Source organism: Plectrocnemia conspersa, unplaced genomic scaffold (assembly GCF_051122295.1).
Source record: "Plectrocnemia conspersa isolate PC_06_02 unplaced genomic scaffold, ASM5112229v1 ptg000014l, whole genome shotgun sequence".
In the NCBI taxonomy this organism is placed as follows: Eukaryota; Metazoa; Arthropoda; class Insecta; order Trichoptera; family Polycentropodidae; genus Plectrocnemia; species Plectrocnemia conspersa.
This window is the reverse complement of record NW_028277178.1, coordinates 6,433,515-6,460,410: the sequence shown is the minus strand read 5'-3', so window position 1 is coordinate 6,460,410 and position 26,896 is coordinate 6,433,515. Positions and strand designations below refer to the sequence as shown.

The window sequence follows — 26,896 nt, the reverse complement described above, 5'->3', positions numbered from 1 at the left end:
TATATCAGAGAATATTTTTTTTTGCCTAAACCAAAGTGACAACACGAAAACATGGAAATACATGTTACTACTCAACAATCTGAATTATGCTATTGGTAAAAAATATGTATTAAAAACAAAATACTATTAGTTACGCTTTCGCTTTAAAGAGCTAACTGCTATTGCGACCTTTAGACCGATATTGAATAAAAAAACGCGCTTATTATGACAAATAAAAATTAAATCTATCAACAATTAAACAGATGCATTTTAACATATGTAATAGTAAGCTTTATATATTACAAGTCATTGAAAATAAAGCTATACAAATAATATACAATCGACCTTTTTATACTGAACTTTAAAAAATGCATTTTAGCAACATTGCAACACTGTCATTTTTATACTAGAAATTATAATAAAAATATTTCGCGAATGGTTTTTTATTTAAATTAAGCATCAAATGCCAAAGCACATATTCTTTAAAGACTAAAGAAAATATGTCCATGATTCCAGATATTCATTGAAATGTACTAAAATTATTGTTTTTCTCCTACATTTTTCTGTTTCTTTAAATTATAACAACAAGCGTTTTGCAATGAAATAAACCAGTAACAAGTATATTATTCATTTTTAATATGTTTGTTAAATAATTTATATTATTAAAATAAGCGTATTAAAAAATCTAGGTACATCATTATTTTACATTTTTCTAAGAATTTATATATATTTAACATATGTTTCAAATTTATAAATAATATATGGCATATCAAATTTATTGTATATATTAGGATTTTTTTAATAACACAAAAGTGCTTTATAAAGATAGACTAATAACACTTAATAATAAATAATAAAATAATTTTTCTAAATATAAATCACACAATTTATAACGAGGTATCAAATTAACTGTGATATATATTTTTCTATAATTCTTATCGACGTTTCGTCCTTTTATTTTAGGAGCATCGTCTTGGATGTAATATTGATCTTATCTCTGTCGATGGAGACTTGTTAGCTATTAGATTAAGTAAAAAATGGTGCAGCTAATAATATGAGCTTACAAATGTAAGAATAAGATTACGTTTTAGATGACCCTAACATTGGAAGTCGAAATGTCGACAAGAGAGATGAGAAACAGAAAAGACGCGATAGGCAAGCCCTTTTATCTCCCAATGCTATATATCGTATTGATCTCTGACAAAATAACTAAATTACGACTCACACGTTTATTTATAGATAAAAGAATAGGTACGTACATTTTAAATAATTTATTTTAAACTATTGTTTTTCGTGAACTATAAAAAAACAATTACCATAAATTTTGTTGTATTTATATAGTTCTTACATATATTATTTAAATAATAAAATACATACATAGTTTTAAAATTAAAATGATTTTTAATAATATTTAAACACTTTTTGTATTGATTTAAGTGGTTAATTACCAGTTATAAATGCTATATTTATCATTAACGAATAAATGTAACATTTTACTGAAAATGAATTCTACGATCTACTTATTTATATTAAATTCTGTAATGAATTAAATTTATAATTGACTTTTTTTAAGCATGTTTCTGAATTTGTGTATTCGTCGTTTATGAAAAAAACAATTTCTCTAGAGAAATATAATATTTTATATGAACTAAAGCTCTTGGTAATTTAAATTTAGATGTGAATCCATAAACATTTCAAAACAAGTTTTTAAGATATAATATATTTATAAAATATCGTATTTCAACATACGAAACCTACAGGAGAAGTAAAGAGAGTTTTCCGTTTATATTTTTTTTATTTTTCGATGTCAGCTAAGCTTGACGAGTAACTATTTACATTTTCGAAAATGGTAACGTATGAAACAAGTAAATGAGCCATCTCGCAGTATCGTACGTCCTACACAACTCTCGCAATTTCCTCTGGGGTTTGAATTTTAGTTACTATTTATATATAGCCTTCTCTATCGTTATATGTAGTATATAAAAAGCTGTGAATGGAATGCAGAAAATTCCCAACTGCCTCGTTTTCATATACGTAAGATAGTAGTTTCGAATGTAAATTTTATACATTCGAACCGGACGAGTTTCTGTCGGTCCAGGGTAAAAGTGGATATCACTAACGCTCTCAGATTTGAACATTTTTTACTCTTTATGCAAATCAAGGGCAAACGAATCGATATCGAACCAACTCGTTCGTGTGTGTATTATATTTAGGACACGTAACGACCCTCAGGCGAACCGCGCATCAAAACAGGAGAAGATATTTCCTCGGGGAGTGTGTGTACATAATGTGAAGTAAGTATACGCCGTGCCCCGTTTATGTGGATTCGAACTGGTAATTTATGTCGTCTCATCGCTACCACATTTTTGTTGTGCTATCCGTTCCGTGGAGGGAAAAAATACGTGGGCGTAGGAGCAACGCCTACCATGCCTGCAAACGAGCCGATTACATTGAGAGAAGAGCTTTACAGATTCGGAAGAATTTTTCATTTGCTCTGATGCGAAGGGCGATGATTAATGCTAAATGAATGAGATTTTAAAATATTTAACAAAATTTATAAAATAGTAATCGTAAATGAAAAGAATATTTTTTACAACCTATGAACCAAAAACCTTTAATTTAATGACGAACGAACTAAATTAATATTAATACGAAAAGCTTAAAATTGCCACTAATTTCGTTTGTTATTTAATTTTAATATACGTAGACACACAACTATATTGTAGTATGTCGAATTTCGGACAGCTAATGCGAGGCCTTGTCTCATAATAGGATTTTTTCCAACCTGAGTGTCACTCACAAGTTTTGCGAGTGACAGTCGCCGGCCAGTCGGAAACTGATCGTCGCTGTCAAATTTTTAGGAAAACCAACATAGAGCTTATTAGGTAAACAAGCTTGTTGAACTGACGTGTATATTTGACATTAATTCGATAATCTACCTTATAATTTGCGATAAAACTGCAAATATAGGTAGCTACAAGCAAAGCTGATATCACTGTTATAGTTTGTGTAAAAAATACGATCATCATGCTAGAGCGCTTATTAGATATTCTTAGCCACAAATATTTGGATAAAGCAACGTCTGTTATGATAAAATTAATTTTAAAATTCTTCTGTTGCATAAGTTAATATCATACAAGATTTTTTTATTATAAAATACTTCTCGTTGTATCACATCTAGAATTTTGGATTCATGATATAAGAGCTAATATGTGACAGATGTTCTTGGACTGAAATTTAAGTAGAACAATTTTCAGGCAACAACCTCATTTATCTATCGATTATTGATGTGTACAAACAGGGTGGGGCAACTTGTACTGACTTAACATATCTTGAGCGTTGTTCTTTATCCCGAGGTAATAATCACTAAATATTGTATGAAAAAATATTCAGGTCAAGTAGCAAAATCCGCTTTTGTGATATTATAAAGATGCCCAAGTGAGTAGTACATCGACGAGTACACACAAATAGATCATCGGTAACTCATTGATCTGTTCATTGCAAACAGGTCTATGAATATTTGATCATGGCTAATTGAACACTGCATCCTGCTCAAAAAAAATGATAAGGTTTCTAATCATGTTTGTAGTGGATGTTGTTGCGGCATTAAAATTGTAACAATATAATTTCACAATTAAAAAATCCATTATAAAATTACAAAAAAAATAGCTAATGAAAAATTAAAAACGCAAGATTTACAATTTTTTTTTAAATATTTGGTCTAATTTGGCCTATAAAAAATACAAATGATATTGTATTGCATTAAATAGTGTCACTCAATCTCCGCTTGGTAAAACTCAGACGGTGACGTAAAGACGGAAATAAGAAAAATAATTTTGTTGAGAGTGTGCAAGCAAAGAGACCTTTTGCAGTCAGACCACGTGTATATAATACATACATTGAGAAACTTTGCGGCTCTTAGACCAATAATAAATAAATAGAGCGCCCTTGCTACAAAAAATAATACTTTAATATAACACTAGTAAAACCAACATTTTTAAACTCGTCACTAAAAATAAATACATAAAAACTTTATAATGGCCTATAAGTAATAACAATCAAAAATCAGAAAATAGTATAATAATATTTTACGTAACCACACTAGCATACTTATCTCATGTATCAGAGACTACAATAAAAAACCGCAATATAAAAATAAGTACAAAATACCAAAGAACATATTGCTTTAGAGGCTTTAAATTTAAAACACGTTTTAATGGTTCAGATCTTTAGTTAAATAAACAATCCAGTGTTTTACATTGTACATTTTTTTTCACCTAAATTGTGAAATATTTTCAATTAATTTTATATTTTTAATTGTATTAAAATGTAGCTAACAACAATATTACATAAAATGTTATGAGAAGCGCATACATAAGTTATATCATTCACTTTTATTGAGAATTTTCTTTCATCAACACTTCCATTCGAAATTTACTTCTGACAAAAACTACTGCCTGATATCATTGACATTCATTAAAACTTGCACCGACTAAAGCCGACTAATGACAGAAACAAAAGACCGAGAAAACATCTGCTTTCCTCTTCCCGTCAACTTTGGTCCAGCTACGACGACTAAAACCTACAGTTAGCCACAATCTTTGAAAAGGAATTGATTTTTCGATAAATTTAACATGTACTCAAAATTATAATAATTTACAACTACTTTTTTGTATTATATAAAAAATAAACACCTGTACACCTGAATAAGGATAGATTGTAGAAGAATGCGCTAATATGTAAATATTAAACAATAGTAACAAATACATCAATGATAATTTCATGCGTGACGAGAGTGAGTGAGAAGAAGTGAACATGTGGAGCGCATGTAATGCACGCTCTCACTCACTCTCGTCACTTAATACGCGAACGAGCGAAAGGGAATGTATCTCACCGTACGCGCCTTTCTACGTATCTTACAAAATACAACAGTGCATTTGCATTTTATAAAAAAGAAAATAAAAATAATAAAAAGTAAATTATAGGTCTATTGCTAATTATTATATTAAAAATAGATAACACTTTAATTTATTCTATTCAATTTTTACTAAAAGTGTATATTTCACCCAAAGAAATTAACACAAGGAAATTTATATAAATATATAAAGAGAAATGATTTTATAATTTTCTTATACATTTTTTAGTTTTTATGTGCTATATTTTATTTGTTCTTAAATATTTTAAATTATCTTAACCTAATAAAATTAACAACTATGATTTGTTTAAAAATAAATTCCATACCATAAACTGATACACATTTTGATAAAATGTCAAATGTTGCAACATAGAATTGATATCCTACCTAAAAATTAATACAATTTTAACGTATTTGTACTTTTATTTTTGTACCTTATTGTATATAATAAATGGTCTGAATAATAAGTATATTACGACAGCGTAAACGTACCAAGAAAAAGCAATTAAGCAAAATGGTAAAAGCTTCGAAAGGTAAAGTAACTCAAAGAGTTAATTATAAATATTAAATTAAAAATAAGTGCAAAAAAATTAAATGAAATCTAATTTTCAATTAATTTTATTATAAATATTATTAAATCCATAAAAAAGTGATTTATTACACATAAATAAAAAAAACGTTAATTATGAATAACATTACTTTCAACGACACACAATATAGGAAATTTTAACAGTTAAAGCGAAATCCGGTCGCTATAGTATTAATATTCAGATTTAACTGCGAAGTTTTGCAATCTGACTTGTTATTTATCTAAACTAATTATAAATTTGTAACAGCTTTACGGAAGTTTGCAGAACTTTTTTTGAATATACGTATGTATATATATATATATATATATATATATATATATTATAGTTTTAATGCAATATATAAAACATATTGATTCACATATTTCACTCTCAGGTTAATATACTTTCACTGAAATATAAAAACAATCTTCAAGATAAAAAAGATAATATATTTTCTCGAAAATAAGAGTGTAAGGATTTCAAATACATATACATATATATTTTTTTTTGTGCCTTGGTTTCAAATATGAAATTGCACGAGCAAAGAGATGAAAAATACAAAATGTGACTGTAAAAATATTATATATACATACATACGTATCATGTATATGTTTATAAATATATGTTGCAGTTGATTTCGTTTGAAGATTCAAAAACACCTGAAAGGGCTATCTACAACAATGTTTTGTGCAAAATATAAATGCCTTATTCCCTTATAGATTATTATAAAAAGTTTTCTCCTTTTAAAAGGCGTTTATCTTTTGTGGAAACGTAGAAAAAACAAACAAGGTACAAGTGTTGATTTAACGATTGCCATATTTTCAACATCAAACGAGTTTTCACTTTGATTAACTTGTAAAATATACCTCAAGTGAAAAATATTTCGCAATATTACAATATGAATATAAATACATTTTATTAAACCGTAATTACTTTTATGGCATTCATTGTAAACAAGCTCGTTTCGACGTATAAATTTGTCATGTTTGCCAGACTAATTTGTGGAATGAAAAGCGTGACGTAAATCAGGGATGTAAGTCAAAATATATTACAGAATAGCGTAAAATATAAGAGATGGGAAGGTTGCTGTACGATGTGGGTAAAGTTCGTAGAAGAAAAACAATCTATTTGAAAACGAGGAAAATTTTACGGGAGTATGCACGTGTGCTCTAATAAAGCATACCATATTTACATTAACTAAAAACTAAAACAAAAATAATTAAATATATATTTAAAATATGCTGTTGAATAGTATTAATTTAAATTAAAATATTTACTATTTATTAAACAGTGAAACTTGAAAATTCCAGAAAACATTAATATTTTATTTTTTGATATATATATATATATATATATATATATATATATATATATATATATATATATATATATATATATATATATATATATATATATATATATATATATATATATATATATATATTATTTAAAATAGTCACCATTGAGGCATCTGTAACATGAGTTGCTTTTAATATTAAAACATATTGTATGTTACTTACGAAAATATTTATTTTTATGCTACCAAACTTTTTAATACTATTAACAAATTAACATTTTTCGAGTCTTTTACTATATGTCTTTACATATATTATCTATTAAGAAGGTAGAATACAACAATTTTTAAGTTTCACTTGTTTTATGGCACGGCAAATATACAAAAAGTAAACAGTTGCGCGAAACTCTTATAGGATAGGGATTTTATCTCTCGGAGATAATGAATTACAGATAATGATAGACAGTATATTAATTATTAATTCAATGTGATTTAAAACAAATAACTGTGTTGTGACTTGAGTTAAGTGAGCTTTTGATTTGTAAGAGCTCTTTCGTTATAAAGTTAATCCTATTAAAAAAATATCTATATCTATCCTATCAAAAAACTTGAATAAAAATAACTGTAGCCATAACTTTTGTTAAGTAACGAACGACATTTTTACGAATTTTAAAGGATTTTACCATTTATTTGCGTTAATTAATATTCCTTATTTTACGCGGTTTTACTTTACGTTGGTACAATAAAAACATATTTTTTTTAAATATTCAAAAATAAACATATTCGGTTTTCATATGTAGCGCAAAAATATTTAATCGTTTTCAACTAATTGCATTTAACCTACCTAAAGATTTGAACCAAAAGTTTTTTAAAACTGTTAATGGATAACGTTTAATAGACATACATTCGGATGCGCATAGTAATAAACTTTTATAGCTCTTGCAACTAATTTTATCGCAACGATTATGGTTGATCCCTACAAAATGTTTTTTTTTCTGGAATAGAATAAAATATATAGGAAACAGAGGTATTTTTACTTGGTATGCCGTTACCGGTACAAGAGCCCTACGAGTAACCCTTTTTTGGGTCCACACTAGTACTATATATTTTAAAAGAGTTTATTTAGAATTTCTTCCAAGCATTAAGGAAAGATCGGGCCCTCGTTGGCTAGCTTGCTTTGCATTGCATTGCGTTTTCATCATCGATGGGGGGTATTAAATGCTACCTCAGCCGCAGCCGATAGCCCCCGATAGTCCCCGTTCCTCAAGGGATAGATTTCCCAAGAGGAGTACAAAGGTCTGGCCCTTGTTGGTTTGAATGGCTTTTTTCGTCCCCGTATAGCACCACCCCCAGAAATCTCTAGGGGGGTTTTAAATGCTACCTCAGCTGCTAGCCCGAGACTCCCTGCTCCTCAAGGGATGGGTTTTTACCCAAAAGGAGTCCAAGCTGCTCTCCCACACTGTTATTGACGGGCCTTCAGCGCGTGGTGGACTGGTGCCCCGATGTATAAGAAACAAATATTTTTTAAAACATTTGTAAAGAAGAATTTTGTGTACACCTGTATTAAAACATATTTTATTAAATATGCCGCAAGCAAATAATACAAATTTAGAGGTTGAGTAAAACAGTTTAAGAGCGATTATGAAATTCGCTTAAACTCATCGCCAAGGTTTTAAAAATATATTATAATACTGATGAAAATAAAATAAAAATTAATCACAAATACATATTTTTTGTGTCTCCTAATATAGAGTTATTATTAATTGAAAATATTAAAAAAAAAATATCTCATCCCTACTATATTTTTTGGCACCTAACGAGATTTTAATAATCTATTGCTTACAAATCGTTTTATATATTTTTATACAATTATTCACAAAAAATATTGATCGATCAACGCCTGTCACAAAAAATGATATGATATCAGTGACAATGACTAACTTTTCACTAATTTTTTATTCAAAACAGAAATAGGTGAACTATGCATTTTAGCTGAAATTTCTCTCATGCACAAAATAAGAAAATCACTAAACATACCTTGCACTTAAATAAAATAACAATGCAATTTTAAACACACTTTGTAAGCACAATGTCGCTACTGTGGCGACCACACATATAGGCACATTCAAAAGGGCTTTTGACGTGGAATTCACGCGGATTCCGAAATAAAACTGGAGAACTGGAACTGCTGATCAGTGAGTACAAAATTGATATTGTCGTAATCACCGAATCTTACCTCAAACCACACGTCAACGTTTTTATACCGAACTTTGTCTGCCTCCGGAGGGACCGTCTCTCAAGGCCAGGCGGAGGGGTCGCGATATTTGTAAAAAAATCAATTAAACACGCGCGCATTACAACAAACACGACTAATCTTGAAACTGTCGCGATACAAATTAAACACGATAATAAATTAATAATAATTGTCGCGGGGTATAATTCTCCCGGTGACAGGTTGCTTCGAGGTGACCTTGATGATGTGTTTCGTCTTGGAGAATCCGTGATATTAACTGGAGACTTTAACGCGAGACACATGCATTGGGATTGCCCCGGTGCGAATCGATCCGGTAAATTAATCTTTGATTATTTACACGATACGGACACTACTGTAAATTTTCCGAAATCCCCAACGCATTATCCTACCAACCACACGACTCCGTCAATTCTGGACATAACGTTGGTCAAGGGTAATTCCCGGATTTCAAACATGCACTGCATCCAGGCTCTGTCCTCGGACCACCTTCCAGTATTCTTTACGTTGGACGGTGAGGTCGAGATGGTGTCTGAGGTCGTTTTCAATTATGCAAAGGCTGATTGGAAGCGATTCAGAAGCATAGTAGAGTCTCGGGTATTGATTAAACGACAGAATTATACCTCAAATGACACTAAAACTATTGACGATGATATTCATTACTTAACATCCGTGATCGAGCAGGCCAAAATATCATCAATTCCGTCGCGTAAAAATATTTGGAATAACATAGAACTCACCCCAGAAATAATTAAACGTATTAAAATTAAAAATAATATGAGAAAGCAATGGCACAAAAATAAATCGCCCCAACTTAAAACTCTAATTAACAAACTAACTGATGAAATTCGCGTTCAAATTCAAAACATCAAAAACGCTTCGTGGTCGCGTAAACTAAAAGCTTTGAAACCGGGAGATAATTCCTTATGGAGAATGACGAAATCGCTTAAAAATAAAAACTCAAATATACCACCTTTAAAAACCGGAAACAACGTAGCTAACACGACTCAGGAGAAGGTCGAGATTTTAGCTGAGACATTTTCTACATCTTATCAACTTACGCAAAATTACATTGACCAAAAAACCCAAAATAAAGTAGACCGGGCAATTAAAGATATTAGTAAAACTCCAATAGATAAAAAATCCATTAACCAAGTCGGCATATCAGAAATTCTTAGTATTGTTAAACGATTATCAAATAGAAAGGCTCCAGGTATAGATAAATTAGAGAATATATTGATTAAAAACCTTCCTTTTGTTTGCTTTAAGTACTTAAATAACATTTTTAATTCATGCTTATCTTTTGGATATTTCCCAATAATCTGGAAAACGGCAAAAATTCATCCGATAAAAAAACCTGGCAAAGCAGATAACATACCAATTAACTACCGCCCGATAAGTTTACTTCCCTCATTAAGCAAATTATTTGAAAAAAATATATTATCTCGATTAAAGGAATCTCTTAATAGCAAACTCATTAATGAGCAATTTGGTTTCCGCGAAAATCACTCGACTACGCATCAACTTAATAGATTAACAGAGCACATATCTGCCGATTTTAATATGAAAAAAAGTTCTGGTCTTTTATTATTAGATATGGAAAAGGCTTTTGATACAGTATGGCATGATGGATTAATGTATAAACTTTTAAAATATGAAACTCCCTATTACATTATTCACATGTTACGGTCTTACCTGAAGAATCGAAGCTATGTTGTTTCGCTAAATAATACATTTTCGACACCGCGTAAAATACCAGCTGGTGTTCCTCAAGGAAGTATACTTGGCCCGTTTCTCTTCATTCTATATACTAATGATATTCCAATGTTAAAAAATACTAAACTCTCAATGTACGCTGACGACACTGCAATCCTTACTAGTTCTTATGGTCTTAAACCTATTGCAGTTAAACTTCAAAAATCCCTTGAAAACTTAGAAAAATATTTTATGAAATGGAGAATTAAAATTAATCAAGACAAAACAGAAGCAATAATATTCACTAAACGTAGACAACCCTTGCCTGCATCCATTAAAAGTGAACAAGGGCATAACATTGAATGGAGAGCGAGCGTTAAATATCTGGGTATACACCTGGACTCCAGACTAAAATTCAATAAACATATAACTGAACTCCGGTCGAAAGGGCTCGGCGCCATTGCGGCTCTAAAATCAATATTTAATAGAAAAAGTGCGCTTACAATAAAAAATAAAATTCTAGTCTATAGACAATTAATCAGACCTGTTTTAACTTACGCTTGTTCAGTGTGGAGTAACGCAAGTAATAGTAATTTTAATAAACTTCAAGTAATTCAAAATAAAGCCATAAAAATAATTTATAATACACCGTTTTATACTAACCTTAAAAAACTCCACACCAAACATTTAATTCCTACCATTAAAGAATACTGTTATTATCAAACCGAAAAATACTATAAAAAAATCTCGCGAGACCACGCAAACCCACTAATTTCAAGAATCGGTGATTACGACAAAGCAAAACTTAAATTTAAATACAAACATAAAATGCCTAAGCACATATTGCTTTGATGCAGTTAAGCTCATCACAGTGTCATCAGTTTCAGGTCTACAGGGCTAGGTTTATTTACCTTTGTATGTGTTTTATTTTGTATATTATGTATTTTGTATAATTTGTTTTTCTCATCTGCTTCATTCTTTTCCAAATTTTTTTTTTTTTTTTTTTGGATTTTTTTTTTAAATTTGTAAAAGGTTTTATGTATTTTTCCTTTAATTTAGTATATTCTCGTATAATTTATTATTTTTTTTATGTTATTGTATAACTTAACAATTTGTAAACAATGTAAATGGTTATGAACCAGTATTGTGCATTTAATATATCTGTATGCTATTTTACCTGTCTATTTAAGAAATAAACTTTTATAAAAAAAAATAAAAAAAAAAAAAAAAATTCAAAAGGGCGATTGTCTCATTGTTAATGACCGTGACCAAAAACGTTCATTCATTAACAATGAGACAAACATCATGGCACAAGAGGAATTTCTTTTGACCACACACAACACGGGTCCTTAAAAGAATCCGTTTTGTGACAAAACGGTACGGAAACAATCAATCACCACAATGCAAACCCTTTACGAAGAATTCGAAAGTCTGGAGCCAAGCAAAAAACTCGCTTTCGAAAATACACATCCGATTTCTTGAATTCTAAGAAGCCACTGCAGCGATTGGCTAGGAGATCGATGCACCCCTAAAGGGTATAAGCCCGGACTCTGACGAGGAGAGGGCAGACGGTGCGAAATACGAGACGGCTGAGGCACGAGATAAGAGACGTCACCAGACAGCAGAGCCAGCGACGCAGACGACCAGAGAGCCAAGATCTACCAGCAGTCATCCGGAGGAACCAGACAGACCTGAAGATTACACATGACACTCGCCACACGCAGCCTAAGAACCCTGAGCATCATCTACGGCCATCACCACCTGCGCCACCAACACCTTCATCGCGAGAAATGTCACGCCGTAATCATCCATAGTCAAAATTGTAATTATAACTTAATAAACAATTTAATAGGATTCACCAAAGAGTCTCATTGGCCACGAGGTCAACCACTTCTAGGGCTACGCCCCCTAAACTACAACTGTGCCTTATTCATCGAAAATGTAATTGCACATAATGAGCTAAATATTAGTTTAAGCAATACAACAATATTTTAGCTTTATTATTTATCTATTTATATTTTTTTCATAATAAAATATAAGCTACGTTTTAAACTATATTTTATGAAACTCATCTAAAAATATTTATAACAAAATTTAAATTAGTTAATAAATAAAAACAGAAAAATTTACTTGAATCTTGATTTATCTCTTTTTAAATTTTCAAAGATTCGACGAAGCCATTAACTTCACAACATCACTTTAAGCAATGTTTTGCGTACAAATTCAGAATTTGTTTTGTATCTTACTTTTCGCGTATGTCATAAAAGTTGTTTTATAAAAGTCACATACGACAACAATAATTTTTTATTCGGAAAAGACGACAATATAATACTTTACATTGCTTATGCAAAATACCGCTGAGATAAAAGAGCGTAAATTAGCACTCTATTAAACAAACAGCTAATTATCCTATTTATTTCTAAATGGATAGCCTCAGTGTTGTAAATAGACTAAATACCTATATGTCAAAAAACTTCAAATACAGAAAAATATAAATTTATCTCTAAGAACGCTAGCAAGGTTACTTTGTCCGAGGCGTTACATTTATTTTTTACATGACTTTGAATCAACTCACGGGTTAGTTTAAGTTACTTAATGATTTAATGAAGGTTGTACAGTTATTTAGCTAGTTAAGCGTATATTGTTGTTAACTGTATCTGGAACTCTCAGAATCGATTAAGGCTTTAAGGGTTTTGTCACGCCAAATTATGCATTGATATACAGTGCGTCTGATTTGCTGACTTCATATAAATATACGTATATACTTAATAAATGTTATTTTTTAAGTTAATAATTGTAAAAATATATTACTGTATAAAAATACGGTAGTATTATTTTTACAATAAACGTTTCTAAAAGAGCAACACACGCGTACCAGAAACATGCGACCGTTTCGCCATTTTACTGGCATTTTCTACGAATTAAATTACCCACTGTTTCCAAATACACAATTATTAATTATATAATCAAGTCGTTAGGTTTACATTAAGTTAACAAATTTGAAATACATACCTCCTCCCAGACGAGTTGTTTCGAGACCCCAGGCCTGAGGTTCATGATCTTCAGCTCGGCCGCTTTCAAATCCCCGTCAGCCGTAAATTCCACATTCGGCTTACCCTGTTCGCTCTCCACCGAGACGTTGCGTAGGTATTTGAAGAATCTGAGGATGAAAGGATTGATAAATTGTTTTGCGATACACAGAAAGCAGCTTGGATTCGGCACGAGGTCGCCATCTATTATTCGATTACTGCATTACCCATTAAGACCCCGCATCCCAAGGATAGATTACACTCGGAGTGAGTTGAGTAAATTGGACCAAGGGTTAGGTTTATTTTAATGTGAAAGGTACACACCTACAGCTTGGGCCTAAGACACAAACATTTTGACATACGATATAAAATTATAGATGTAATAATTTCGTTATCACAATAGTACTAATTTATTGAAATAAACAAAACAAAATAATAATTTTTTAAACAAAATATAGCATAAAAAAATGAACTAAAATAATAATTTGAATTTAATAACGAGGACCTGCACCTATCAAGAAAATGCTAGTTTAAGCAATTTTTGACAATTCAGGCGTTTATAATTTGGTGGATCACAAATGCAAGGTTGCTTTAGAATTTCTGGGTTGTTAAAAATGCATATTAACAGATATTGCTACATATGACAACACGACTCTAGAGATTCATAATCCTCGCAGAAAATTTGTAAGAAAAAAAAACTGCTTTTATACATACTGCGATAATGAAGCATGTAATACTTATAAAATTTAAAAAAATTCTCTAAGCCCAATCGTCTAAAATAAATTGGTAGAAGTTATTTGCGTATCTGAGCGCTCAAATCATAAATACGGCTTTGAAAAGTTGCAGATTCGTAAAATTAAATTTTGATATTTTATGATTTTTTCTCTTTCTTGTTTTGTGTATTGTTCATAATTTTTTTTTTGTAATTATTGTAGAAATACAATGTATTTTTTTATTAGCATGGCGCATTGTAGGTTACCCGTTCGATTATGATGTACGTAATTTAATTTTTATAAATATATGGATAGATTTGATACGTGAGCCTTTACTCTAACGTGGCTTATTTGTAAAGAGGTTTTAAAATAATTGTAAAACTTGTAATAAACTTTGCCTCATTTTTCATGACAATACCAACATTCTTTTCAACTTAGTAAATATAAATGAAAGTGTTTTATTCTCTATTTAGAAGACTTTTTAACTAATTAAATGTATAAGATACTTTACCATAAGTTAATATACATCCATTTTAATTCTGAATATAAAACCTCAAGCTTTTAAATAAAAGGTTTTTGTATGCGAATAATTGAAAAACGGAGTATAAACACTCTACAACATTTTTTAAATATCAGAACCAAATTACAATTGGATATGTATACAAATTGTTCATCAAAAAGTATGCTATATATTGCTTCTTAAATTACGTTAAGAACTTATAAATTTTGTTACTTTAAATAATAAATATTTTACGTTATTTTTATTATATATTAATAAATATTAATAAGCCTAATTAATCATGCCAGTGCAAAAGTCTATAATTTTATTATTTGTTAATATATACGAATTATTTTATTTTCTATTATTTTTATAATCTTACATAAGCGTCAGTTAAAACAACTTACTTTTTAGATGCTGATATTTTTTTCTGCTGAGCGATTAACATTGAATTCAGTCCACAATATACATAAATAATATCAACAATAATAGATTTGGTTATTTACAAAAATTCATAAAAAAAACATATTATGTGGTTTTATATTGTTAGATGACTAAGGTTTTTTTTATCGAGCACATTAAAAATATTTTAGCACGAATTCCTTTTATTAGAATTAATAAAATTAACAACTTTGAACCTTTACATATAACACAGTAAAGCTAGATTACCATTTATGGAACAAACTATAGCAAGCTTTAACAGGTAAAGCTTCTTATATTATGTTAAAGGGCTTTAGAAAATTAATGTAGATAAATTCCATCTGATAAAACACATAATGGTAATAAAGTTAAAAAGAGCAAATCGTTTCGAATTATCCCTTTACACATAAAACCACGCTGTTGATCAATCAAGTATACTTCAATATAATCTATAGTATATAAATCTCAAATACGTTGGCTTGTGCTGATATAATCGACAACGATTTATATTTTTTCATCATCAATTTATTTGATTATATCAAAAGGTTCAAACCAACACGATTAAATTCCAAACTTATTTCAGCAGAAAAGCCAAAATTACACTAGGACATGGGAATTTATTTTTAAAAACACATTAAAAGATATAATTAATATATTATTTAATACTTTTAAACTACTGCTTTGAAACGAAAACTAATACATAAAATGACCATTTTCGGTATGGTATTTATGGCTTCGCGTAACAAATTATCAGCGAACAGGATTTACGGCAATATTGCGAAAATTTACTGACCCTTACCGCTACATATAGCCATATATATTAATTCACTATCTAACTCACTGATGCTGACTCACATTATCTATAACAAGGATGGGCTTTACAATATATGTAGTTTTTATACGGCAAGAATATGGTATGTTGGTTGTTTTAGTTTAATATATTATATTGAAAATTTAGTGCATTGACATAAAAAATAACTGCACAAAAAAATATAAAACAAGAATAAATTTTTAACGCCTGCTTAAAATTTGTTTTTGCCTAAGAAAATATTATTTTTATTTGTGTATTTATAATTAAGTTTGAGATAAGAAACAACGTCCAAATGAAATTAAAGCAGTAAAAAAATACAATGAAACATATGTCTGACTTAAATTAGAACCAATTTTGATCATTATTAAATTTATATACATAATACCTTATTGTATTGTAGGTAGACTATATAAAAAAATATTAATTCTGGTAAAGTAACAAACTTTTATGAATGATACAAATCATATCAAAGGAAATCTGAATTTTAAAAATTAATATATATTTAAAAGCATTGTATTTTCAGATATTATCTAATAAAATAAGAATCATATACATAGTTAATACCCTAATAGAAAGCGGCCATGGCAGATTTTAGCTGGAAAACGTAAAGTAATCGATAAATCTTTTGTATGCCAAATACATACTTTAATGATATTTCAGAGAATATATTAATATTGCGATTTGTCATTTTCTAGCGTTGCTATAATTTCTTGAAATTAATATAATAATAATAGTACATCAATGGATTAATCAGTTTAGTCATATTAAATATGTTTTCGTGATTTTTATTTACAGTATTATAGGTATTATTAACTACTTATACGATTATTCAAAATATGTGTATTAAAATATTTTTTTTTAGTAATTAGTAAGAGTGTTATATATTTTCCCATATAGGATTCAAACCATATGTCTTTGTGGTAAAAATTCAGCGATTAAGAACAATTGTCTTTGAATAAACAGAATTCTATTTTTTAACCGCCTGCGTTTTCAGTCATAAAGAACAAAACTTATGTTTTTATTATTATTCGCGAAAAAGAATTGTGATACAATTATATTTATTTACAGATTGACATATTGTAAAATAAAGGTCGTTAATATGGAACGAAGTTTACCTATATGGCCTAATTGATCGAGATAAACCCATTCACTCTTAGTCAAAGCTGCTCGCAAAAACTTTAAGAATGGTTTGAAAAATTCATGCTTACTCATTTAAAGTGTTGATTACGTCATCTATACAACGAATATTCTGCACTGATATATAATCATAAATTATATATAGATGTACATAAATTTATTTCCAAATTCAAATATATAGTTAAATCTAAAAATATTTAACTAGGATTGTTGTCATTAATTTTAGGTGCCCATCTAAAATTGATGAGCATAATCTTACATATTTTTTTCAGTTCCTTATAGCTATCACCGAAAACATCGAACACTTGTTGGCTCGTTTAAGAAAAGCGTTCTTAAGCGCTGACGTACTAGCCGCGACGGTAAGAATAAAGGACGTGATCGCGACTTCAAGTACTATATTGAATAGATGCTACGCCAAGAATGCAACAAATTGTATTTAAATTCTCTTAGCAAAAAGAAACTTATAAACAAAAACAATAAAAATGCTTTGTTAAATAATTATAATTATTAAATAATATATATTAAAAATAAGTGTAATATAATATAACATTTTATAAAAAATATCCTAATATATATAAATTTCACATTTTATATTTCGGCGGATTATTTCAATAATTATTATGGGTTAAGATTTAAAAATACTAACAAGTATGTAGGTAAAATTGTAGCTATTCCTGAATTATATTTTTTATATTTATACGATTTAGAGTGTGTAATAAACTTAACAAGATTAACAAGTTTTTAATTAAATAATTTACGATGTTCACGAACCATAAGTTCAGCGAGTGCAGAGCACCGTTCTTGGTAGTCATCAGCCATGGAAGGGTTGTTTAGTGGCAAACAGCCGTAGTTTCGGGGACGAGTCTCCTTAGCCGTCATTAATTAAAGAGCACATAAAGTGCCTCAGCCAGACAATTTCAAGTTTGTCGGCAACTTTGTGCTGTCTCTTCCCAGGCTATCCGAATCGGTTAACGCCCATGGAACATGATATCTGACATCAATGGAGTCCTGTTTGGGCGAAATTTTAGACCGAGTGTAAGAGGGACGTATCTGGCTATTCGAAGCTTAATTTTGCAGAACAAAACGAATTTCGTAACGAGTGGGCTTTGGAAAGATTCGAATTCGAAGAGAGTTTCCGATGTCATAAACCGCGATAGGATGAGATTTTGTTATGTACTACATGCATGTTAACCAAAGAGAAAATATGTTTTTATGGTTTGTAATCAAACTGATAAACTTTTTATGAATGTAATATGATATAAATATAATCTAATAAGCATTTTTCAGCTCTTGGTTATTTTATTTCTCTCATATTGGTATTAATTAACTTATACGAATTATTTATTTTTTATTCAAATATTTGATAAGTACACATTTTTCCGAAATTATTTTTTTTGCGGTTTTTTAATTTAATAATATCGCAGAGCTTTATGAATGTATCAGTTTTTAAGTAATGGTGTAACATAATACTGCTGACAATAAATTAAGCACTTTACATAATTCTCAATTTAATATTTCGCTAGAATTAAAATTGAATAGTCCTTATAAGTAATAATTATATATTTTTAAACAAAGATTCAAACGAAATTTCAGAGTTTAAGATGAATTCACTATTTACGGAAAAGAATTTAATATAATTTAGCTCTAGTTATTTTATTTTACAGGTCTCTTATATACTTATTTCTTATACGGTAACTTGCCGACAGCGAAAGTTTTTTTTCACGAAAAACCATTACCGTAAGATTTGCAGTGACTAGCAATTTGTTGAAACATTTTTTTATTTAAAAGCTTATTTATGCTTTGATGAGTCATCAATCGTCAGAAATATAAATGTTATATAATTTTTATGTGGTATTTGAGATAATTGGTGAAAATAATGAATATCAAGGTTATTAAAATTGCTTCTTGAAAATACGAGTAAAGTGAAACCTCGACTGGTATTTCGAAATACAAACATTTTTTATTACAAAATTTGACTCGAAATACGAGCAATTTCTTGACACACGAGCAAATAATGAATTGCCTAATTATTTATTTTTTAAATAATTTAGGTAGTATGTATTTACCAATTCAATTGCCATTAAAATAGAATAATAACTTTAATTCATTTTAATGAAAAAAAATAAATTATTAATTAAATTATTTTATGTTACATAAGCGCTTTTATATGAGAGATTTTATTAAAAATTCATTAAAAATTATATTGATTTTCTTAATTAACAACAGAGAAATAAGTATATTTTTAGCTTTTTAAATATCAGTCAATAAATGATTCTATACTAAGTATAAATAGGCAATAACGATAGTTTTTATTTACTCGAAAAGAATAGATTGATTTTTCATCAATATATTTTGCATTGAATATTATGTAAACGTGTATTTTAAACCATCTTTTATTAAAATCCATAATTTTATATAGCTTTCAGAACAGTTTGAGTTTGCCTTTATCTCATATATGGTCACAAAACGATATCCTTTCAATACGCAATATAGAAAATGCCACAGGGGGCATATCTAGTATCGTTTTCGGTCAATAAATCACAAATATGTAGTCAAGTGTGAGCTGATGCGTTATCGTGGAGCAAAATCAGAGTTATTCTTTCAAAATAGGTCGTTTTCATCGGATTACTAAATGAAAACAGCGTAAAACCGCAACATAATATTTTAAATAATAAATTTGTAAAAAAAAATACAATAAAAAGAACCTTGAGATTTGTTTGAAATAACAAAATATGTTCTTAATAAGATGATTTAAAAGGAACACATAGAAAAATTAAAACGGAAAGTATTTCAGGTTATTTTTCAATTCCTACATAAAAATTAAATTCATGCAAAAATCCAATTAGGCAGCCTTTTCTCAAAAATATAAAAATAATAAATGGAGTATATTCGAGAGTTGTTAATTAATTCCGATAATCAATTAAATGAGAAAGCAATTATTAACATAAAAAATATATTTAGCTTATACACACAATTCTTAGATTTTGAAATTTGTAAAATTTGTTTTAGTAAACAAAACTTGCCTGGTCGCCTTTTCACTTTTTGTCAGTGAATCTCAAGTATTTTTTTTATTTTTTAAATTTTATCAATAGCTATACTAATGAATTGCTCTCTGTCAGCGAAATGCTACGATGATGACTGCTGGAATAATTTTAAGTTTTTTAGTAAAAAAAATCGTTATCAGAACTGTTATTTAGAATATTTTCCGACATAGATAATAAACTACAAATATAATATATATACGTTTTTCGAACATATAAATATGTATGCACTACCCAATTATTATTGTTGTTCATAAATTTAATACTAATAAAAAAACTATTGAAAATATAAAACAATTGCAAAGGAATACCTTATTTACTCAAATTTACCGAGCTAAAAAAATTGCATCAAGGAAAGAATTTAGGTGTATTTAAACCTGCTGTTTATATTTTAAAATATTAGATCCTGGGAATTCCTGGAATTGCGATTATTAATTTTCGGGATTTAAGAAAGTGCTCAGAATCAGATCCCTCGGTTTTGATAGCGTAAAAAAATAACACGGTAAAATAAAAATATAAATTTTCTCCAAGTTTATATCCTCCGTGAGCGTTTTTACTCGCCCTCATCACAGCTGGGTCATGGTTACTATAGCAACGGTTGTTTATAAAAATCGATTGTATTTACGTGTCATGCGTAGAACATTGTTTTTATGAAGTAATTTAAATTATTGATATAGACTTTTCACACATCTTTTTATCAATTTGAAATATAAAATTTTGACTTGAAGTTCAAACCTACAAAATATGGCTTTCAATAATATATTTATGCCCGTTACCATAGTCTGAATTATGATTATTATGAACCTTTTAAATTCAGGCTTGTATACAAATTAACCGCTTTGCAGGCTCTGAGTCATTCATGCGAAAAAGATGTCCGGCTCTTTATTATTATGATGTATTTGATTATTAAAATTAAATTAAAAGCATCGTTGATGGTAAAAATACAGTACAGATTATTACAATACAAAAAACTAAACACCTCCATTTGCTCTCAAAGGTAATTCCAATATCTTTAGTGAGAGTTCTTTTAATCAAAATCATAGAAATAATCATCTACATACGAAGAACACCATGTCAATACTAAATAACACAAATAATAGAAGGCTTAGATTAGATCCTTGAGAAACCCTGAAGTTTTATGACGGTTTAGACTCAAAGAAATGGCAACAAAGTATTTTAAGTGTAAGTGGTAGTTCGAGTATTTATTAACAAATAAAAACATATAAATGCTAACATAAAATTTTTGTATACTTCATAAATAGCAATTTGCTTAGCAACAGTTTTCGACGTTTTGTTAGAATAAGAAAAATTAAATTTCTATATTTGTATTAAAATGCAGTTTAAGCACTCATGTTTGACACATACAATTTATCCAATTTGACTATTTTTTATCAAATATTAAAAATAATAATGTGTTAAAAAAGAACAAGAAAACACATATATGATATACGAAAGCTGAGTGCTTTTGGGTATTCTTGTGAATAATATAGCTAATGGAAGATAAAACAATAAAAACTTATTTTGATCCTTAAGTAATAAAAAAAGTTTCTGTCATTTGGTGGCATTTTCTTTTTATTATTTCTGTTTCTCGTCTGAATTTGTTAGTCAATAGTAAGGAGCAAAAAAACGTGAACGTAGTTAAGACCATTTGATATTATCTTCCGTAGATATTTTCCTTTTATATGGGTTTAGCTTAAGGTGACCAGGTAACTCGGATTACGCGGAACAGTCTCATATTCAATGGTGCTGTCTCGCGACAATAATTGTCTGGTAAAAATCAGGATTAACAATATGTTTTGGATTTGTACCGGATTCCGAGTGAAAGCGGTACTTTGTTCTCTTTATTTAAACAAGTCTTAGTTTTTTGCAATTAAGTTGGTCATTCATTTCACAAACATTTGATTACTAGTTTTCAATAGAAGTGACTTTAAAAATGTATTTAAAAATGATGACAATTTTTAGGTAATTTTGTATATATCTATGTAAAAGTAATATATATATATAAAGAAAAAAAAATCCTTAAAATTGTACAATATTTTTTAATAAAGAATCAAGTTCATTTGTAGAGAATTTTTTATCCATATGGGGTATCCAAAAGAAAGGACGTTTATTTAAATCAAAAGTATTTTTGCAATTTATTTTAAAAAACTTCTTCCATCGATCAGATTGTTAATCCCACGTTTGTGAAAACTGACTGGCTGTGAGTTAAAATATTCAGAAAGGAGTGTTTAAACTTGACTAACACTATTAATTTTTTACCATCTAAATTATGTTGTAGAGATCTAAATAAATGATAATCTGATGGTGCTATATTGAAAGAAAATAAAGGATGAGTAACAGTTTTCCATCCGAGAGCAATATTTTTTGCGTGATTCTCGCAGGATGAGGCAGGCGCTTCGCCTTGTTCTCGTCGCTTAGTGCGTGAGATACACACACATCTTTCTATTTTTTATTCTTTGAATACTAGGCCAAAAAATTCATGTATTATATATTAACTCCTAAATCAATATATCTGGATTGGTTTTAATTTCTGCAGTTATGCGGTCATCATAGTGATTTTTGGTGTCCCACTTATCGGGTTGTCTTCCAAACAAAAAATTTCAGACAATTTCCAGAAAATCACCATATTTTGGTTGCTGTGGTACAGCATTTAAGTGCATAAAAACACCTTACTCGGAACGAAATCTTTCATTGAAACTTGAGGTGTTTTTTTTGTTATGTTTGCCTAACGCAGTTTCCAGATGTTATTTTAAACACTACCAAAAGAAAGACATGTGACGCGAACTTAGCTACCATGACGGAGTTTAAAAATAACTATTATATCCTCGATTAAACTACGTTGTATATGATTTTCACCTAACTTATGGATCATTTATTGTTTATAATAATTTTTTAAATCAGTCTCGCACTTAATGTTGCAAAAAGCAAAATAATCAAATATTCTACAGAAACAAGTAAATCAAGATACTTCTTATCTAAGTAAATATATCCCCTTATGCATTTTTTATCTGTAAACCTTCAAGCTAAAATCTGAAGGTCAGAATAACAAGTTACACGATTTCTTTTTTAGGCGGGGCTCGTATTTTCACACTTCGACGAGATTTTTTCACATATTACCTGTCTCCCGCGGGCCATCTGGAGTCTCCGGGACCTTCGCAGGACAGCTGCGTGCCCAAGGGTCTCTTCGCGTTTCTGGGGTCCGAAACGTACTCTTCCACCCCATAAGCGTACACCTTTATCGCCGTTGTGATCTCGTTCACTAGGGACGCTGACGACGTATCAAAATGCACACCTGGCAACGAAAAATACAAGAAAATTAATATTTATACCTCATAGGACGATGACGACGTATGATAAATTCTATTTGGGTACTCCGGTTTGAGTGGAAGTATTAGCTTAATGTGCGGTTGGGTGGCAAACATGTTATTGCACTTTAGGGTGTAAGTGGGGTCTCGCCGTTTACGTATCTGAAATGTATGTTTTGATGGATTAGTTATTGAACGTTTAGGTTATAAAATGGGTAGATGTATGAATAATTGAATTGAATGGGAATCGATGTGTTCACTTTGGAAACTGTTTTAGATTTCATAGGTGTAGTACCTTATTGTTTTAATGGAACTCTAGATTTTAATAAAACTTATTATTTCAAATCAATTTTTGAACCCCTGTAAAACAAACATATGTGACACTTTGCTTGTGATTGATTGTGATAGATGAAGTTTCAGCTTTACATACAAACACCGAGATATTAATGTTTTTCTCTGTTCATAATATTTTTAAGGCATTTTTATATAGGTTAAAGTTGTGCTATATAATTTGGATTGCCTACGATAATAACCTTTTTTCTAACAAATATTTGAAGATCATATCGCAATTTCCGGAAAATTTTAATGTATATTCTACGATCGTAAACGAAAGATGCCTAAGCTGCAGTCCATTCAAAATATGGCAAAGATATACACATTGAAAAGTGGGTTAAATAAAAGAAACCATCGCGAAAAAATTGTTTGAGTTTGCCGGTTTTAAATAATGTGTATTTGTTATTTTTCAGATAAAATTATCTTTCTTAACTAAAGTGCTTAATTTAACAGTTTCTTTAATAAAATAGTAAAAAAGATAGTTATTGTTCAAAATAATTTATTACTTTATTTTTATTAATTAATTAGTTCAACTTTATTTTAAAAAGTTGTTAAAAAAATAACTAAATAATATTCTTGCACCATAAATTTTACGGCGTATAAATGATACCACTAACGCGCTTGCTCGAACTAGTTGTTTGTATATTAGATTCAACAATGTCTCTCAATTGTTCTTTATTAACAGCAAACAAAGGCCTTTCTTGTGGTTTATATTCAAGTGGTTAATGTAAACCATACGAAGTTTCTCGAAATAGTTATCTGGCTTACAGTGGTTTCCCCAAGACTAGTAATATTTGTTACGTTGTAATTCAAGCAAATCTTGCAAGAAAAAAATATATGTGTAATACCTACATTGACACCATATTGTAGTTCAGCCAAAACCAATACCAAAATTATGGTTTCAGTGTGAAATGACCCAATAATGCTTGCGATTTAAGTTTATTAAATTCAAAAGCTTAAGTCAGCTCTTATTAGATATTATTCTATAGAAATATTTCACTTAAAAACAGTATTATAGATTAAGTGCCCAAATAAATTTATTAATAATTTTTAATGAAGTAACGGTACATAAAAAACAAGCATTGTGATTAAATATAGCTCAAATTTAAAATAGCTTTTCGAAAATTACCACTAATGGTATATTAAAATATAATGTATAGCATAGACAACTTTTTATACAATTTTAGCAATGCTTTTAATAACGTGAGATATGTTTCTAACAATTATATTTGTCTAAAAACACCTACATTTTAATTATGCATCACGATATTTATCTGTGAGATCAGAAAAATCTAGATCAACCTAATCTATTATTGTCGATGAAAATTTTAATTATATAATTAGAAATTCCATATAGGATTGGAACTCAAGTCTTTCAGGTCAAACCACTTATTTATTGTGTTCATCAAATTGTAATAATTAAATGTATTATTTAAAGTTACTAAACGTTAATTAATAAAATGTAATTTGTTTCTTTTACTACACTTATATATACAATCTGATCCTGACAAGCGATTTTTGTATAAAAATTACCACAAAAAGTCTACCAATTAATGTCGCAGCAAAAATAAAAACAATAAATGAGAACGCATTTCAAGTTTATTTTCAATAAAGTAATACGCATTCAGGAACAATTATTTTTAAAATGTACATTATCCTTAAAACACATATAAAAAATATTATTAGATTTATGGTTTAAATTTGTGTTTTATGTTAAAAAATTTAATACATTATAATATGCAATGTAATACTTGAAAAATAAAAAAAAAACATTTAATCAAAAAGTATTAAAACTAAGCAAATTTAAAGTTTAAAATTATTTATTAGGTAAAAAAAATGATACGACTACTACTTTTTAAATTAAAATCATATTTACTAAAATATCTATGCAATATGTATATCTACAAGGCGCGTATGGTGAGGCACGTTTCCTTTCACTCGCTCGCGTGTTAAGTGTCAAGAATGAGTGAGAGATAAGGGTGTGCTGAACGCATGTAACGCCATATCTCTCACTCATTGTCGTAACTTAACACGAGAGCGAGCGAAAGGGAGAGTATCACACGGTACGCGCCTGATATCTACATTATTTGCAGGATATAAAAAATTGTAATAAAACAATAATAATTACAGGTTGCATATTGTTGTTCATTAGTGTTTCTAATTAAAAAATGCGTCTACAAATAAATAATTATTAATGTATCACTTCACAACTATTTTAGATAAAGGGTATTTAATTATGAAATAATATCAATTACACAATAAGCTTGCAATGTATTACAATGTAGTCGTTAACATTATCAATTTGTAGAAGGATAATAATAAACAATGTATTTGTGGCGGACACACAGACAGAAAATTTTAATGGCGTGAAGAACTGAACGGTATACGTTTTTGGCCAGTTAAGCTTCTAGAAAACCCCCAAACATTTGGCACAATGAATCGCTATTGAAGAGACTGGCACACAAAAACAAGTCTGTCACCATAAAGCGTATTAAAGAACTTGCTTCATGGAGAAGGTCTGAACACCCTAGACCTCAAACGTTTTACAGAGCCCGCAGATATCACAACGACAGATTTCGTTAAAGGCCGAAGAGCTTGCGCTACTGCACTAATGATAGTGTTTATTGGAACGGTAATTAAATTAACCATAAAAAGACTGTCGGGTTCAATAATTCAACCACTCTACTATTTACAATTGGAGAAATTATCTTATAATATTTACTAAAAAAAACTTGTGATGTTGCGTTTAAACCGTTACTAAAAAACTGCGTTTCTTTGCTAAAATTAGACACTATATGAAACATCTCACAAGGTACGCTTCATAAATCAGAAAGGATACAATATCCGCAGCTTTAAAAAATGTAAAAACCGGGTTTATAATAAAAAAAACCGCTTCTGACCTGTC

At 29.3% G+C, this 26,896-nt stretch overlaps 1 protein-coding gene across 2 annotated transcripts in view; it reads right to left on the bottom strand.

The window, feature by feature from the left end:
- Positions 1–26,896, bottom strand: part of Nmdar2 (glutamate ionotropic receptor NMDA type subunit 2) — a 334,557-nt gene that overhangs the window by 101,325 nt on the left and 206,336 nt on the right. For both annotated transcript variants that reach the window (XM_088203959.1, XM_088203961.1), the window contains 2 exons: positions 23,471–23,645; positions 13,716–13,863 (listed from right to left, as the gene is read on the bottom strand). In XM_088203959.1, coding sequence (XP_088060085.1) covers positions 13,716–13,863; positions 23,471–23,645 — 323 coding nt within the window. The remainder of the gene's footprint in view (positions 1–13,715; positions 13,864–23,470; positions 23,646–26,896) is intronic.